This window comes from Pungitius pungitius, chromosome 3 (assembly GCF_949316345.1).
Source record: "Pungitius pungitius chromosome 3, fPunPun2.1, whole genome shotgun sequence".
NCBI lineage: Eukaryota > Metazoa > Chordata > Actinopteri > Perciformes > Gasterosteidae > Pungitius > Pungitius pungitius.
Window position 1 is genome coordinate 4,432,904 of NC_084902.1, and position 13,648 is coordinate 4,446,551.

Sequence of the window (13,648 nt, forward strand, 5' to 3'; positions counted from 1 at the left end):
CAGCTCTCGGTCGCGATCCATTTACAAAGTGTGGAGTTCAGTTTGGCTGTAACATCCCAGGGGTGAGAACTACAGTCGAATGTTGAATCTTTCTTCGGACCCTTAAGTGCAAAAACACATACAGAAAAGGAGTGCAGGAAAAATCCACTGCAGATTTTTGCAAAACCTTTATATGTAAATTTGATGTATAGAGTCCAATAAACAGGAGCAACATTCATCATTAAATACACTGAGAGACGGCACTGTAAATATCCACCAAACCCACATGAGTGATGGGCGAGTTTTATAAATCGTGGATCCGGAGCCCTGCTGGTTGACATCTCCCTCATCTGCTCCGGTTTATTCCGCTAGCTATTCATAGAATAAGTGCTCTGATGCATAAAACGATGCCCTTTACGTGCGCCCTCCACCACGACGTGCCACTGTTTGTTCCTACGACTTAAACATCGCGGCTTGCCTTCAGGTGGCATTCCGTCGTCTCCCGTGGGATCTCCAGCTGTTCCCCAACATGTCCGTCTGATGTCTCCCGATTGCGAGCTGGCTGACAATGGGCCTGCTTTAAATGTATCAGTGCGAACTACCTGGTAGACAAAAAAAAAGACCGTCTGTCGTCAACAAATCTTCTAAAGCGTCCCAGGGTGGACGAGGTGGACATTCTCAGTCTCTGTCTGACTCAGATTTCCCCTGGGGAAGCACTCATCTTTCCGAATCTACTCTTTAGTGCATGTCTAGAGTAAACATCTCCATACTCCAAATCTGTGCGAGTGTGAGGGGAAACGAGTCCCGCGAATGACTCCCCCAGCAAGTGTCCCACACCAAAGCCACGCAGGACGACATGAGCTCGGCTACACATACTGAGCTGCATCTACGTCGGCGGGGTCTGCAACAACAACAACAACAACAACGGCGGCGTCCTTCCCTCAGAGCGTCTTAAGCCGAGCGATGCGAGGACTGTCTTTGCAGAACAAGGGCCCCCTCGGGCTGTTGTTTCAGTGCAAGTCTGCTCCTGCTTGTCGGGCGGCATTGACAGCGTCCCGGAGACACACGGGTCAGGTCAGAGCAGCAGAGAGGCAAGGCTTCATTTGTGATGGCGTTCCAATTCTCCAATCCATCAAGACTCCACCGGGACTCCGCTGACGCCCCAGCGAGGAGGCTGAGCAGCCTTCGTGTCACATCCGCATCAGCGCTTTGCAAAATATTGGTGCCGATTGTCTTTGTCGGGAACCATTTCCGCTCAGATGTGCGGGAACCAGATGGAGGTTACTCCGGCTCGAGCCGTTCGCTTTTTGAATGCTTGATATGAGAAACACGGCCTCTATTGAATTTTCACAAAATGGATTTAGGACAAACAATGATTAGCCAACTCAATTTGTAAAATTGATGTCGAGGGAGACAAAAAGGAGGGAATGGATGGAGCAAAAGGATTATAAAAAGCTGCATGGAAATAGGCACTGTTCTCTCTGAAAAAAACGGCACTTTATCTTTAAAGTAATACATTTAATAAAGGCAAAATGGAATGCTCGGGTCTCTCTTCTGCAATAAATGTAACATGCTGTTAGGGAATTTACCAGAGAAACACTGTAAACCTTTACTGGATATAATTTAACAAAAATGTGAGGGGAGTGACCGAACAAACATCCCATTCCATAAAGTATAAAAAAAACAATAAAATGTAATGAAGGGGACATCTGTAGACATTATAGTGCATCAAAAGAATCACATCATGTTACAGTAAAGCCCTAAAGAAAAAACTGAAAATCCCTGTTTTTGAAATGAAAGATATAGAGGCAGAACATCATTTTACTTTAGAGCTTTTCCTATGAAGCTCACACCCACGCACCGGTGCACACTCTCAGGTGGGAGTCACAATACCACAATACCAACGTCTACTGATGACATGATGACTGGTGCATGAAGTGCCTCCCAACGCTCCCATAAGCAGAGACCAGGAGACAGGCTGCGTTCGGCTGATTCGGAGGAAAAAGGCTTACCCAGCGTATGCATATTTGAAAGAGTTGGGTGGGAACTTGGGAGACACATTTGCCCACGGCACTCCTATTGGTTTATTGGTGACGCGACGACACGGAGGAGTTGCGCTTAACACTTTATAAAAGCGCCACCGTCCGCGGCGAGCCACTCTTTTAAAGACCGCTGTTGCCGAAACTTCTCTCTCTCCGCCACTCGCGTACTGGAAGCAGCTGAGAAACCGTCCACCTTCACCGTCCACCATGAGCGAGGTAGGACTATTTTATGTTTCTTTCTAAAAAATAAAAAGAAACAGCAACAAAGAAACGGTCGGGATTAACCCAATTACGCGCGACTCGCGCGCAATACGGCGCAGAGGGAAACGTCGTTTTTTGTGAGAGACGAGCAGGCGGGCGGCTGTTGCCGACGGATTTGTGTTAACTGATGAGATTTCTGATCCGACATTTACTGTTGCAGAGGGGATGTAACTCGTTACGGAGCTGCTCGGTCAAAGGGAACTCCAGGGCGCATCCACGTGCCGCGGGCTGCGCCCCAAACCCCGCGAAGCCGCGCTTTGCGATAGACGACGGTTTTTCAAGCTCAGAGGAGGGTTACACGGAACCGGTTTGTAGATGACAGGAGAGGTTAATCTCTCAGTATAAATAGAATCAGAGATTTAATACCACAGGGAGGTTTCAGCTCGCAATGGAAAACCTCTGTTTTCAGTTGGCTCCCCCCGGATGCTGTACAGTCCCAGATTCTACGGTTCCGTGTCTTTAGAGAGTGGAGCCAGAAGTATATTAACAACTCTCTTTAATGCATAGTATTTATTCTATAGAAATAAATGCCCAGCTAATATTACTAGTTTTTAATTTTTGTAGTGGTGGGGGATGTTGGATGGGTAAACATTTAGGAAATATGCATGTGAGAAAATGTCAGTAGAGGGTGCATTTTCTTGTTACAATATAGCAGGAGTGACATGAGAATCCCAAAGAGATTATTATGTTTTGTAAAGAGCTGATTTTTTTTTATGCCGGCAGATGTTGAGATGCTTGTCAGTTGAGTGACACTTTCATTAGACCCAAGTGACAACTAGTCGTCAGGGTTGTAAATAATTGCGATATATCTTCAGATTGTGGCAAATTGTCAGGCAATGCAAGTCAATTAAAAATTGAGTTTGCATTCCAAACTAAATTCTTAACATCATAGTAACACTGCAACAGACAGCAAAACGATTCTTGCAGTGAATTTTACAGTATATATTTAAAATAATAATAACAATCTGCTAATTTGAGTTTTTGTTATTGGTCCTCTTGAAAAAAAATGAATTTGTTGGAAGTCTTCTTTTTCACACACAGTCTTCTTATTCATGAGAGTGAATATCTTCTTTATGAGAGTCGTGCTTACATGCACAATTGTGTTAAAGTAGGAAAAACGCTGGAATGTTGCGTTGCACACATTTTGCTCAGCGGCAGCAGTGAGCCTCCTCATCACACCCTGCACATCCAAACTCAGGTACACGCTGGTACCCAATTGTCCAGATGCCTTCAGGTTAAGAAGAAGAGTTATTCGAGTCCAACCCTGCTGTCCGGAGGGCCCACGTCGTTCCATCTCACGGGTCGGTGGGAGACATCCGCGCACTTCCCTGGGAGCCGTTTGTAACAAGTCATTCAACCGGGTGCCTCAATAAAAGATGAAGTCGGGCCGCGCACACACAACAGGAGCTGGAGCAGCTTTTAAATAATTCAATCCACGGCTGGCGGCGAAACCAACCGAGCCCATTTATTTGGTAATGCGGTGCAAAGTAGAGGGAATCTGCCAACTCCTGTTGGGTCATTTTAAGGAGAACACGAGGCAGGTGTGAGTGTGAGGAGGTCTACGCTGTGTCAGGTGATGTTCCCAATCTACGGATTTGTGCACCCGACCTGAGCTGGAGCCAGTGACCGAAGCCGAGCAGCTGAGCACATTCTGGATGGATGAGTCTGGCGGTGGTCAGCACTGCAGCACTCCCTCTCCCCTGCACACCACACCCCCACACCCTGATCTACACAAACCTGCTCAGAACAAGGGAAACCCTCTAAGGGGATAGGGTGTGACCCCCTTCATCTTGGCTTTCTACCTTTTTGCTGCTTCTACATCTGTCTGTTGGCGAATGAATGAAGTCCAACTGAACAATCAAGGTCCCGAAAGCCTTTGATTGCCGTCGGTGTGTTCACGTCTCAGTGAGGAATGAACGAGCGCACAAAAAAAAGAAAATCAACCACCAAGCGCTCCAGATGGTTGCAAATTGTCTTCGCTCCCTCTCGTGGTTGCACATTTTTGACATATTTCACAAAGCAACAAAATCCCTCCCAGAGTTGGCCTTTAAAAAAAACAAAAAACAGACATCCTGTCATATAAAAATAAAAAGCTAACATCATTTTGACAGAATAGGAAGAGTTACCCCCCCCCCAAAATGCAGATTATGATGGTTGCCCCGCTGGTTCAAATACTTATGTATAAATGATCCTGGTTAAGCAGCTAAATGCAGTAAATGACGCTTGGCTACACTGCTTCGAAGCCCCACATCGCTCAGCCATCAGTGATTGCGAGGAAGGCTCTGGAACATGGCCCGAAACCCCATTTGGTGACATGTTTATTATGCTGCAGCCTCTCAGTACACCTCGGCATAGTAGAGCTCACTAGAGCTCCATCTAAAACAACATATCTAGATAACCTATTGCCAAACTGGTAGTTCTTGATTGTATTTGTAATTCTTTTTTAATACCACATGGTTAAACATGTGGTGTGCACCTGTGTCTTTCCCTGATAGTGATAAAGTGGGAAAGTAGTAAAAAAAACTGTCTAAGTTCATACAGCCAAAACGGAAATGTTTCATATCTATGATCACATTGTGTGAATCTAACTGGTTAGTTTTGGTAGTTTCTAAAAGAAACATTCAAAAGGGAAGGATATTCAAGCTGCGAGCGCTGAGGAAAGTAATCACACTTCAGCTCTAGAATAGGAGTGGGATTGCAGAATGATGCAATGCAAGAAGCTCCCCCCCAGTTCAGGTAAAGAAAGCCTCAGAGCTGCCACACCTGGCCCTAATGCAGACGTGATCGAGGATGGTAATTACACGCGTGCTTCTCTCGCTGGGACACGTCAAAATATTTGCTGTTAAAAAAGGCCGTCGGCGCTCGGAAAAATAATCCATTTCAATCCACCACAAAGAAAACGTCGATCTCACGGCACGAGGCGAAATTCTGTAATTTGTTCAAAACACCGAAGATGAATGGGAGGATTACATTTTCCCAGGAAACAAATACTGCGACACCGAGAGGCGCTGCACAACTCCCCGTGGAGTGCGTGCATGAGCGTGGAGTTAAAGGTGATTCCGGAGTACGAAGCAGCACCCTGCTGTTCCTTTCCTGCAGCCACTGACTCATGACTACCAGCTTTCAGGCCAAACCAAGCCGACGCCACAGCAGCCAAGCGTTTCTGAACTTTCTCGTCAGAATCGCTTTTCTTTCACTGTCACGATACCGCTGTGTGCTACTTGTATGTGTGTGTGTGTGTGTGTGTGCATTCTTTTCCCACCATTAATTTGTATGACCTGCAGCACATGAGAACACATTTCCCCAGCTGGGAACGGACAGGGTTGCTAATTAGCTCAATTAGAACATTTGCATAGACCTGGCTTTGACGGTCTGCCAGAGCATAAACTACGAGGACCAGCTTCTTTGGATGCATTTTAACGACGACACGGATAAAGGGGCCTTCGGTCACGTCACTAGCTGCAGCAGCGCACCTCAGGCAGCATGCAAGCCGCTCTGAATTAGCCCGTCCTTACTCTGAAATGCAACAGCCCCGTGGACAGGAAACATAAATGTGACAGGAAAAGCTGTTAATCCACTCTAAAGCACAGATTGAAACTCCTCCAAGCACTCAGACCGAAATATGGCAGGGGACGTCATGATGACATCATCGCATTAATAGTCAGCAAAAATCAAGCAACTCTAAACTCTTAAGAGCTCTGCTTTCTTCCAAATAATAATAATTTCCACTCAGTTCACCAACTCGACAGTAGATGAATACCCTTTTGGTTTATCGTTCTTTCCCCTGAATGACTTACTCCCCCACAGCAAACACCATCAGATGTTTTGAGGCAGTGACGGCCTGTATGACACTAAGTAAGAACTGCATGAAGAGTTGTAGTAAATTAGAATCTTAATGCCTTTGGACGTAATTGGATTCGCTCTCATCTGCAGCAGGATGCATCATGTTTAATAAAGCGAGGGGGGTGCACTTCAGTGACTGTTTCTCTTTGAGCTCTAAATGGGTTGATTTGTTCTCCGTACCATTTAAACAATGACTTCACCAGGTTTTACCATAAGTATGTCCCCGAGATTCACGTTGGGTCAGAGGGTACGAAATCAGTATTTATGCCGCAAAAGCCAATTGATAAAGTCTGTCCTGGTCCCTACAGGACAGGAAGTGGTGTGTCCCTACGTTCAAATCAAATGCTAAGCAGCTTTAGAGCATGTTCTGCTGGATTAGGGGACTTTTGAGGATTGTGCTGATCTGCTGTTTCGCAGCATCAAATGTTGTCGAGCCAGATTCCAGTTCGCTGTCCAACAGGCAGATGGAGCTCACTTGGAGGGATTGTCTTTCATCCTAATGGTACCACGAGGTTAAATTGGCCCGGCTTTGTAAAAGGACCAAAACTCACCAAAATGAATACTCATACTGTGATTTGTTGCTGTTAGTCTGTCACTGCGGATGTAATGGACTGTCCTGCTAAAGCAATAATGGCATTTGGATGGATTTATGCCTTTACAGATGTTTGTTTGTCCCTTTTAAAGTGATGGGAAAGTACATCAGTTTGGATGTTCCACCACTCATGGAAGTAACTTGATAACGTTCTTCTGACTTTGGCGATGCCCTCGCTTTTCCCTGTGTGAGGTTGATATTTCTATACGGCCATTGTTAACATTATACCTGCTGATGGTACCACTCAGTCTGTAGACTCCCAGTCTTGTTAAGAAGAAAATTGAATAAAACCCTCTCAGAGAGAGTAGTTGCAACTTTAAATAGCACTGAGGTCATGTCTGAATGCTGTGGCAACATGTTTGCATGAGGAGTGTTTTTAGGTATTGTATTCAAGGGGTATCAAAACTAAAGCTTTAAACCCCCCCCCCCCCCCATAATGGGTTAAATGAGCTCTGCTGCAGCCTTGATAAAACAATCACATTGACAAAATGATACGTTTAGAATGTATTTGATTTCCCTCATGAGTCTGATCATGAAACGGTGCATCAACCAACACGATCTTTGTCAACAGCAAAGACGACATGAATGACAATTCACTCAGAAATCACACGCACACCAGGTGGTTTAGTGACAACAGTTTTTCGCCTGTGTGTTGTTGTCGGATTATTATGCAGCCATGAATTCACCCATCTGCGTGCAAAAGGATGACGGGTCTCTGTTCCTCAGTCTCAGGGATGTGAACTGAATCTGGGGGTGAGATTAATATCTTTATTAACACCTTGTTTTAGTGACGTTCTTTGGAAGGTGTTTACAGTGTTGATGTTGATGAAAGTATGCGGAAAATAAATAAATGAAATTTATGGTAAAAATTAAAATGCAAATGAATGCTGAAAAATGGAAATTTGAGTCAAAAGTTATATATTGTTCAACATTAACCTTGTAATGATATATATATATATATTTATAGTAACACAACAGATTGGTACGTGAAAGTACAGTTTAAAACCATAAATGTGTGTCTGTGTTTAACGCCTCTTCCCATGAAGATTGTGCACTTCAGCAGCGTCAGCGGCAGGGCGCCGTGCGTGTGTGCGTGCGTGCGTGTGTGCGTGCTTCAGCCGCTCACCTCGCGAGGGGAGTGCGTGGGGAAGGGCTGAATTAGCAGAGCAACATTACTGCTGCACGCTGCAAATTTACCTCCCACAAAATCACTACAGCATCACACTCAAAGCGATCCGAGGCTGGAAAATAACACTTGGGGGGCCTGCAGGGGTCTGCGGGCCATGTGAATGAGTGAGGAGGGCGCAGAAACAGCTTTGTGGAGTTTAGATACCGGCACAGAATAAACCTGGGCTGGGGCACATGAGTGTGCAGCCGGTTTTATTCCCTCAGTCCTCGCTGTTATAAAACCTGTTAAATGTGTTGCTCTGCCCTCCACATCCACTCCCGCGGGCTCTAAATTACACCGCGTTCTTATTGTTAACTTGCCTCGGTTGAATTGGATTTTGCAAATGGTACGGATGGTGTTAGAGGATGAAACGTTAGTGGTTCGGATCGCTCCAGGTTGAGTTCGCTTGTGTGCACACTTTCATTCGCATTAGCGTCCATCGATGTTTTGAAATGAATATTTAAACTTTCATCATCAGCTCATTGAAAAACGCAACAACAGAATTGGTTTGAATATAGTAGTTGGGATCTGCACCCCCTTATCATAGATAAAACATGGTAGTTTTGTGGATGGTACTCGGATCTTACGGTCTTAAATGCAGCTCAACATCTGGGCTCATTTCTAAAAGGAGCTCATGTGGAAAAGAAGAAAAGCTGCTCAAAGTTAACACTGTGTCTCTTTGGATGTTCGACGCAAAGATGAGACAACTTGCAGAGATTGACCGGCCCCAAATCATAAATATATGAATATTTAAAAACTCTTCTCTCTTCCTTCATGAAACGTCCAGCACCCTCAGGTCCCATGCGGTCTCTTCTACCTCCGTATTTCCTCAAAGCAACTGTGTCCCAAAGCCCGCAGGTCGGAGCAGACGCACGCTGGAAGCCAACTCGTGCCCTCTGCAGATGTCACTTCAAATTCACAAATGCTTTTGAAGAACGGTTTCATAAGCCGGCGCCTCAGAACCACATTTAAACACCAGATGAGGTGCTCGATGGCTATTTTAGTCCCAAAAAAAAGAGGGGGGGAGTGTTGGGGGGATTCGGAGCAGTCGGTCTGATGGTTTCCTGCAGCTCTCAGTGAACCCGATGGTCCGTTCATGATCGGGAGACGGTTTGGCTGCAACAGATCACAAAACTCTCAAATTGGATTAGGTGGGGAAAAAAAGGGGACTCCAAAAGAAGAAAAAAAGTCCTTCTATAGTTGGTTGAAAAAAAAAGAATATAATAAAAGTCATACTCTAATTTGCAAAAATAATAAAGAAGGAAAGAAACGACACAGAAAAATGCTTGTCATGTCACTGACTCATACATACATCTGCATTTCTCTACAAAACAATTTACTTTTGACCAATACTAATCCTTACTGAAAAAAGCATGAATACAGCATAATTGCAAGAAGGAATGGGGGATTGCATCACAACGTAACAGAATTGAACCTCCGCTAGCTCTTCGCTGCTGATAAACATTTGTTCTAAAAGTTGCGTCATCAGGGATGAGCGACTATAAAGTATTAATGCCGATTTCCCAATTGCGTCCCCAACCGTGGTGTCCCAAGATCCGTCTGTAGCACATCCATCAGCTGGTGTTTAAAAGACTCCCTTCTCTCGGCCCTACGCCTGAGAGGAAGAGGCAGTTTGGCCTTATGTTCTTTCTGCTTCAGTTATCCGTGGCCTACTTCCGCTTTTTAAAATTCTTAATGGCCATGGAGTTTGTCAGGGAACTCTCGGAATATGCAAGCAGCCAAGTCCTACAAATAACCCCGGAAAACCAATGAGCAGAATTCAATTCATTCCCCAATTCCTCATCCTTCATCCTTCCTCCGCCGCTCTACTATGATCGAAATGACATATTCATGAACTTCAAATGATGTGATGTTTTAGGAAGAAAGAATCCTCACACGGTTACCACATCAAAGGCCTTCTCTTCCTCACCACTTGACGTTCTCTCCTCTGGTGGGACGGGTTCCTCATTCCTCATAATTAGGGTCTAAATTGGAACACCTTGCTCTTCTTCACATCATTTGCAAAGCTACTCTCCTGCCGCTCGGCCCACAAACTCCGGCTGGAGCGCTATCTGGGTCGCCTGGTTGCTTGTAGCCAAAGCCCCCCCCCCCCCCCCCCCACCCTTCCCCCCCTACCATCACACCCTATCCCCCACCCCCCCGCAGCGATGGCCGCTTGGCGTCAGATCGGAGCAACGGAGTCGCCCGCCAACAAGCTGGCCTTCCTCTAAGCAAACAAGTCTCTGTGGGTCTTAGCTCTCGAGCTAAAAACAGCCGGTGTTGCTTAGCCAGACGAAGCCAAACCATCAATCATCGCATTATGCCGCCCGTGCTTATGACTCAGACATTACAGATTAACAAAGTAAGAAGCTTACAGGACGCGCGATATTGATTTTCTCGTTTTCTCATCGGCCCGCCGGATGGCGTGGAGGCTTCGGTGTGCCGAGACGCCGGTGAACGCCAGCAAAGTGACACCCGACGACGACTTTGAACAGACAACTTTTCCCCCCCCCGGGGACGAAGCAGCGAAGGTCAGGTGCTTCGCTAAGCCCCGCTCCTGTAACGCGGACTGGCCAATTGTAGCGGTTTTTGGGTTTTCCTGCTCAACGTCAGCAGTCATGTTTTTTCAGAAATCCCTACCGTCATGTGACAACATCAGCACATGGTTGAGCAGCATTAGCATTGATGCTTTACACTCCTTCACGTGTCTCAATTCACTAGGTGGTGACTCCTCTTTTACAATGTAATCTTTAGCTTTCATCTTTAACGCTCATCGCTTTTTTTGTTTGTTTTGTTGTGCTTTAATTGAAAAACAGATTGCGGCTCTCACCACGCGATTAAGAGCGAAGTCGCTTCAACCCACAGCACAGTTCGGGTAAATCCGCTGGCTGATTGAACCAAAAAAAAAAAGAAACGGGGAGGTTTCATCCATCCTCGCTGGCTCGCTGGCTAGTTTACTTGCTCATTTCATCACGGCGGCGCGCTTTACCGATCCCAAAATGATGGAAACCAATCCCCAGAGAGGGACGACACCCGCGCTAATGAAAGAAACGCCGAAATACGTAATCTCGCCAATTTCATGGCTCATTAAGTCGTATAACAGACGGTAGTTTGAAGAAAGCAGCAGTAATGTGTTTCGTACCCCCCCCCCCCCTCCTCCACCTCCTCTTTCTCCTCCCTCACTGTTTTTCATAGCGGAAATAGCTCTGAATCAAAGTATTTTTAGATGTTTTTTTTTTCTCCAGGCCCTTGTCGTTTTGTGATTCCAGGCTTTTCTGGGCCACGGAGGCATTAGTACTTCTTGGCCGCATTATGCAGGCCGAGAGTTTTACTGCCGCACGGCAAAAAGCCACCTGAATAAAATGTTGGATTTTTTATTATTTTTTTTAAAGAGAAAGAGAGAGAGAAAGTTTGTGTGGTTTGATCACAGCTTTTATTGGGGACAGCTTCTTGGTTGCGTGACAGCTGGCCCGCTTTGTTTCGAACTCGCGGTTTTCACGGAAAAAGAGCGAAGCGCCGCGAGGAACACGAGAGGAACTGAGTCCCGCCGAAAGAGAACGGCGACGGCGCTGCGGCTTGTTTTGCACAGTGAAGATGAAAACAGGAGTGTTTGTATCATCCTCAACGTCAAGGGCCCCCGACAACCCCCCCCCCCCCTCTCCACCCTCCCCACCCCCCCCACACACACAGAGGAAGGGGAAGTGTGCAGCTGAGTTCCCGCGCGCCTCGTGGCCGAGGTGCTGTCAGCCGAGCAGCTGATGTTCATGACAAGCAAATCATCTGCTCTTCCTCCCCGCCGGTCGCCCCCCCCCACCCCCCCACTCTCCGCACCTGACTTGTATTTTTGGCAAGAGCAGCGAGGTGTGTTTCTGGACTGGAGTTTAGATGCATTTCAACGTTAATTCATGCTGCTATTTGCCATTCAACCAACTTTCGTTATGCTCCAACTACTAATGTCTGTCTTGTCCGAGGAAGAAAAAAAGATCCCAGGGAAAGTCAGTAATTCTTTTTCACGGTAATTACTGACCTGCACTAAAGCAGTCAGAAGAGTCTTTCTCCTCATGTTTACCAGACATGGACTGGCTACCAAACAAGAGAAAGAAAATCCAAAATATCTGCAGCGGGGAGTTATTGACCCAGCACTGATTTGGCAGTGTTTCAGCACGCCCTGCAGCCTTTATGACAGTATGGTTTATGTAACTGCCAACGGAGCTCATACAGTGGTCTGTGGTGCACACACACACACACACACACACACACACATGTTCGAGGAGGAGCAGGCTGGTTTTCTGAAGAGGCAGCAGGAGGGTGAGGTCAGAGGATCAAAAGGGAAACCAGGTTTTTACCTTTGCAGGCTTTCAACGGAGCAGCATCCACCGTGAGCTCTGGAAACACCATGTCTGCGTGCTCGTTCAAAAGTCGCTCGCAGGATCCACGGTTTGACGCGTTTGAGTGTTTTTTGCGCACAGCCATTGTCATTTTGTTCCACGTTCGGGGCAGGGTCAAAGCCGGAAGGTCGGTCCATCAGGCAAACAAATCCAACTAGAGGCAGGCAGAGAATCCAAGGTCAAAAAACAGGCATGCAGGGTTCTACCAGGCAGATCAGGAGCAGCACGTAATGAGGGAGCAGAGCCTGGCCAAACGCAGCACACAATCTGGTGGGGATCAAGTGTGAGTGAGCTTTTTTAGCTTAGCACGTACTGCTAGCGTTTGACAGTGCAGGCTTGATATTTGCGGCTTGATTTATTCTGGACATCCGTTTGATATGAAAATAGTTGGAACATTTCAAGTTCAATAATTCTCGTTCGCATATTTAAAGCGCATGCTTTCCTGCAGCAGCCTATATTCTGCCGGGCAGATAAAGGAATTCGGCTCGCTCCGAGCACACAGAGAGGAGGTGGATGTTTTTAAAGGAGTCTCTCTGAAAAGCCTCCACGCCCAATGTGCCCAATCAGAGATTACATACATTAACATTTCTAGGATTTGCAACGTGCTGACAGTCGATGCACTTCTGTTCTGCCGCTCCACCGTCTTTGCACGTGTGTGTGTGTGTGCGTGTGTGTGTGTTTGTGTGTTCGTCTCTTTCTCCTTGAAGTGTCCTAATTGAAAGCCTGCAGGCACAAAGAGCAGAAGCGGGCCGCTGTGCAGTTTTCCGGTTGTATTCTATAGCAGCTCTGCAGTCTGTGTGTGTGTGTCTGTGTGTGTGTGTGTGTGTGTTTCACCTACAGGCGCGAAAAAATAACACAACGCATCAAAAGAGTGCTTGTTGACCTTGTGTACCACCGTGTTCGTGATTAATGAGACACTACGTGCGTCTCTGCTCCCGTCTCCCACGACGACGTCATGTAATTGGTCTTTTTCTACCCGCTTGATTGCTTTCCCGTCTCCGGGTTTCTCCTCCTCACAGCGTGCCTGTGTGCACTCGAGTGCGTCCTGACGCGTCCACAGGTGTGTGGATTTGTTTGGAGGCTTGTGTGTGTGTGTGTGCGTTTATCCGCAGAGCGTCGATGGCAGCCCCACCCCCCCCCCCCCCCAACCTCTCTCGCTGTTACTGCGGTTCACATTTGGCTGGGGCCCCGGGGCCCCTCAGCCGCAGTGGTCGCTGCGGTTTCTCATCACCATGCGCAACGAGGTTCTTCAACCGGTGCTAATTCGTTGAATAAAAACCTGTTAGTCGTTAAATGTGCTGCCTCCTGGTCCGATGCTCGCTGACAGACAGAAAGGAATGATAATGCCACAGCTCTCAATTAATCAATTATCTGC

At 46.7% G+C, this 13,648-nt stretch overlaps 1 protein-coding gene across 1 annotated transcript in view; it reads left to right on the forward strand.

Annotated features, from left to right (window-relative positions):
* Window positions 1–1,917: 1,917 nt before the first annotated feature.
* Window positions 1,918–13,648, forward strand: part of pcp4b (Purkinje cell protein 4b) — a 30,975-nt gene continuing 19,244 nt past the window's right edge. The window contains exon 1 of the mRNA XM_037472034.2: window positions 1,918–2,237. Within this exon, the coding sequence (XP_037327931.1) occupies window positions 2,229–2,237 (9 nt within the window). The 5' untranslated portion in view covers window positions 1,918–2,228. The remainder of the gene's footprint in view (window positions 2,238–13,648) is intronic.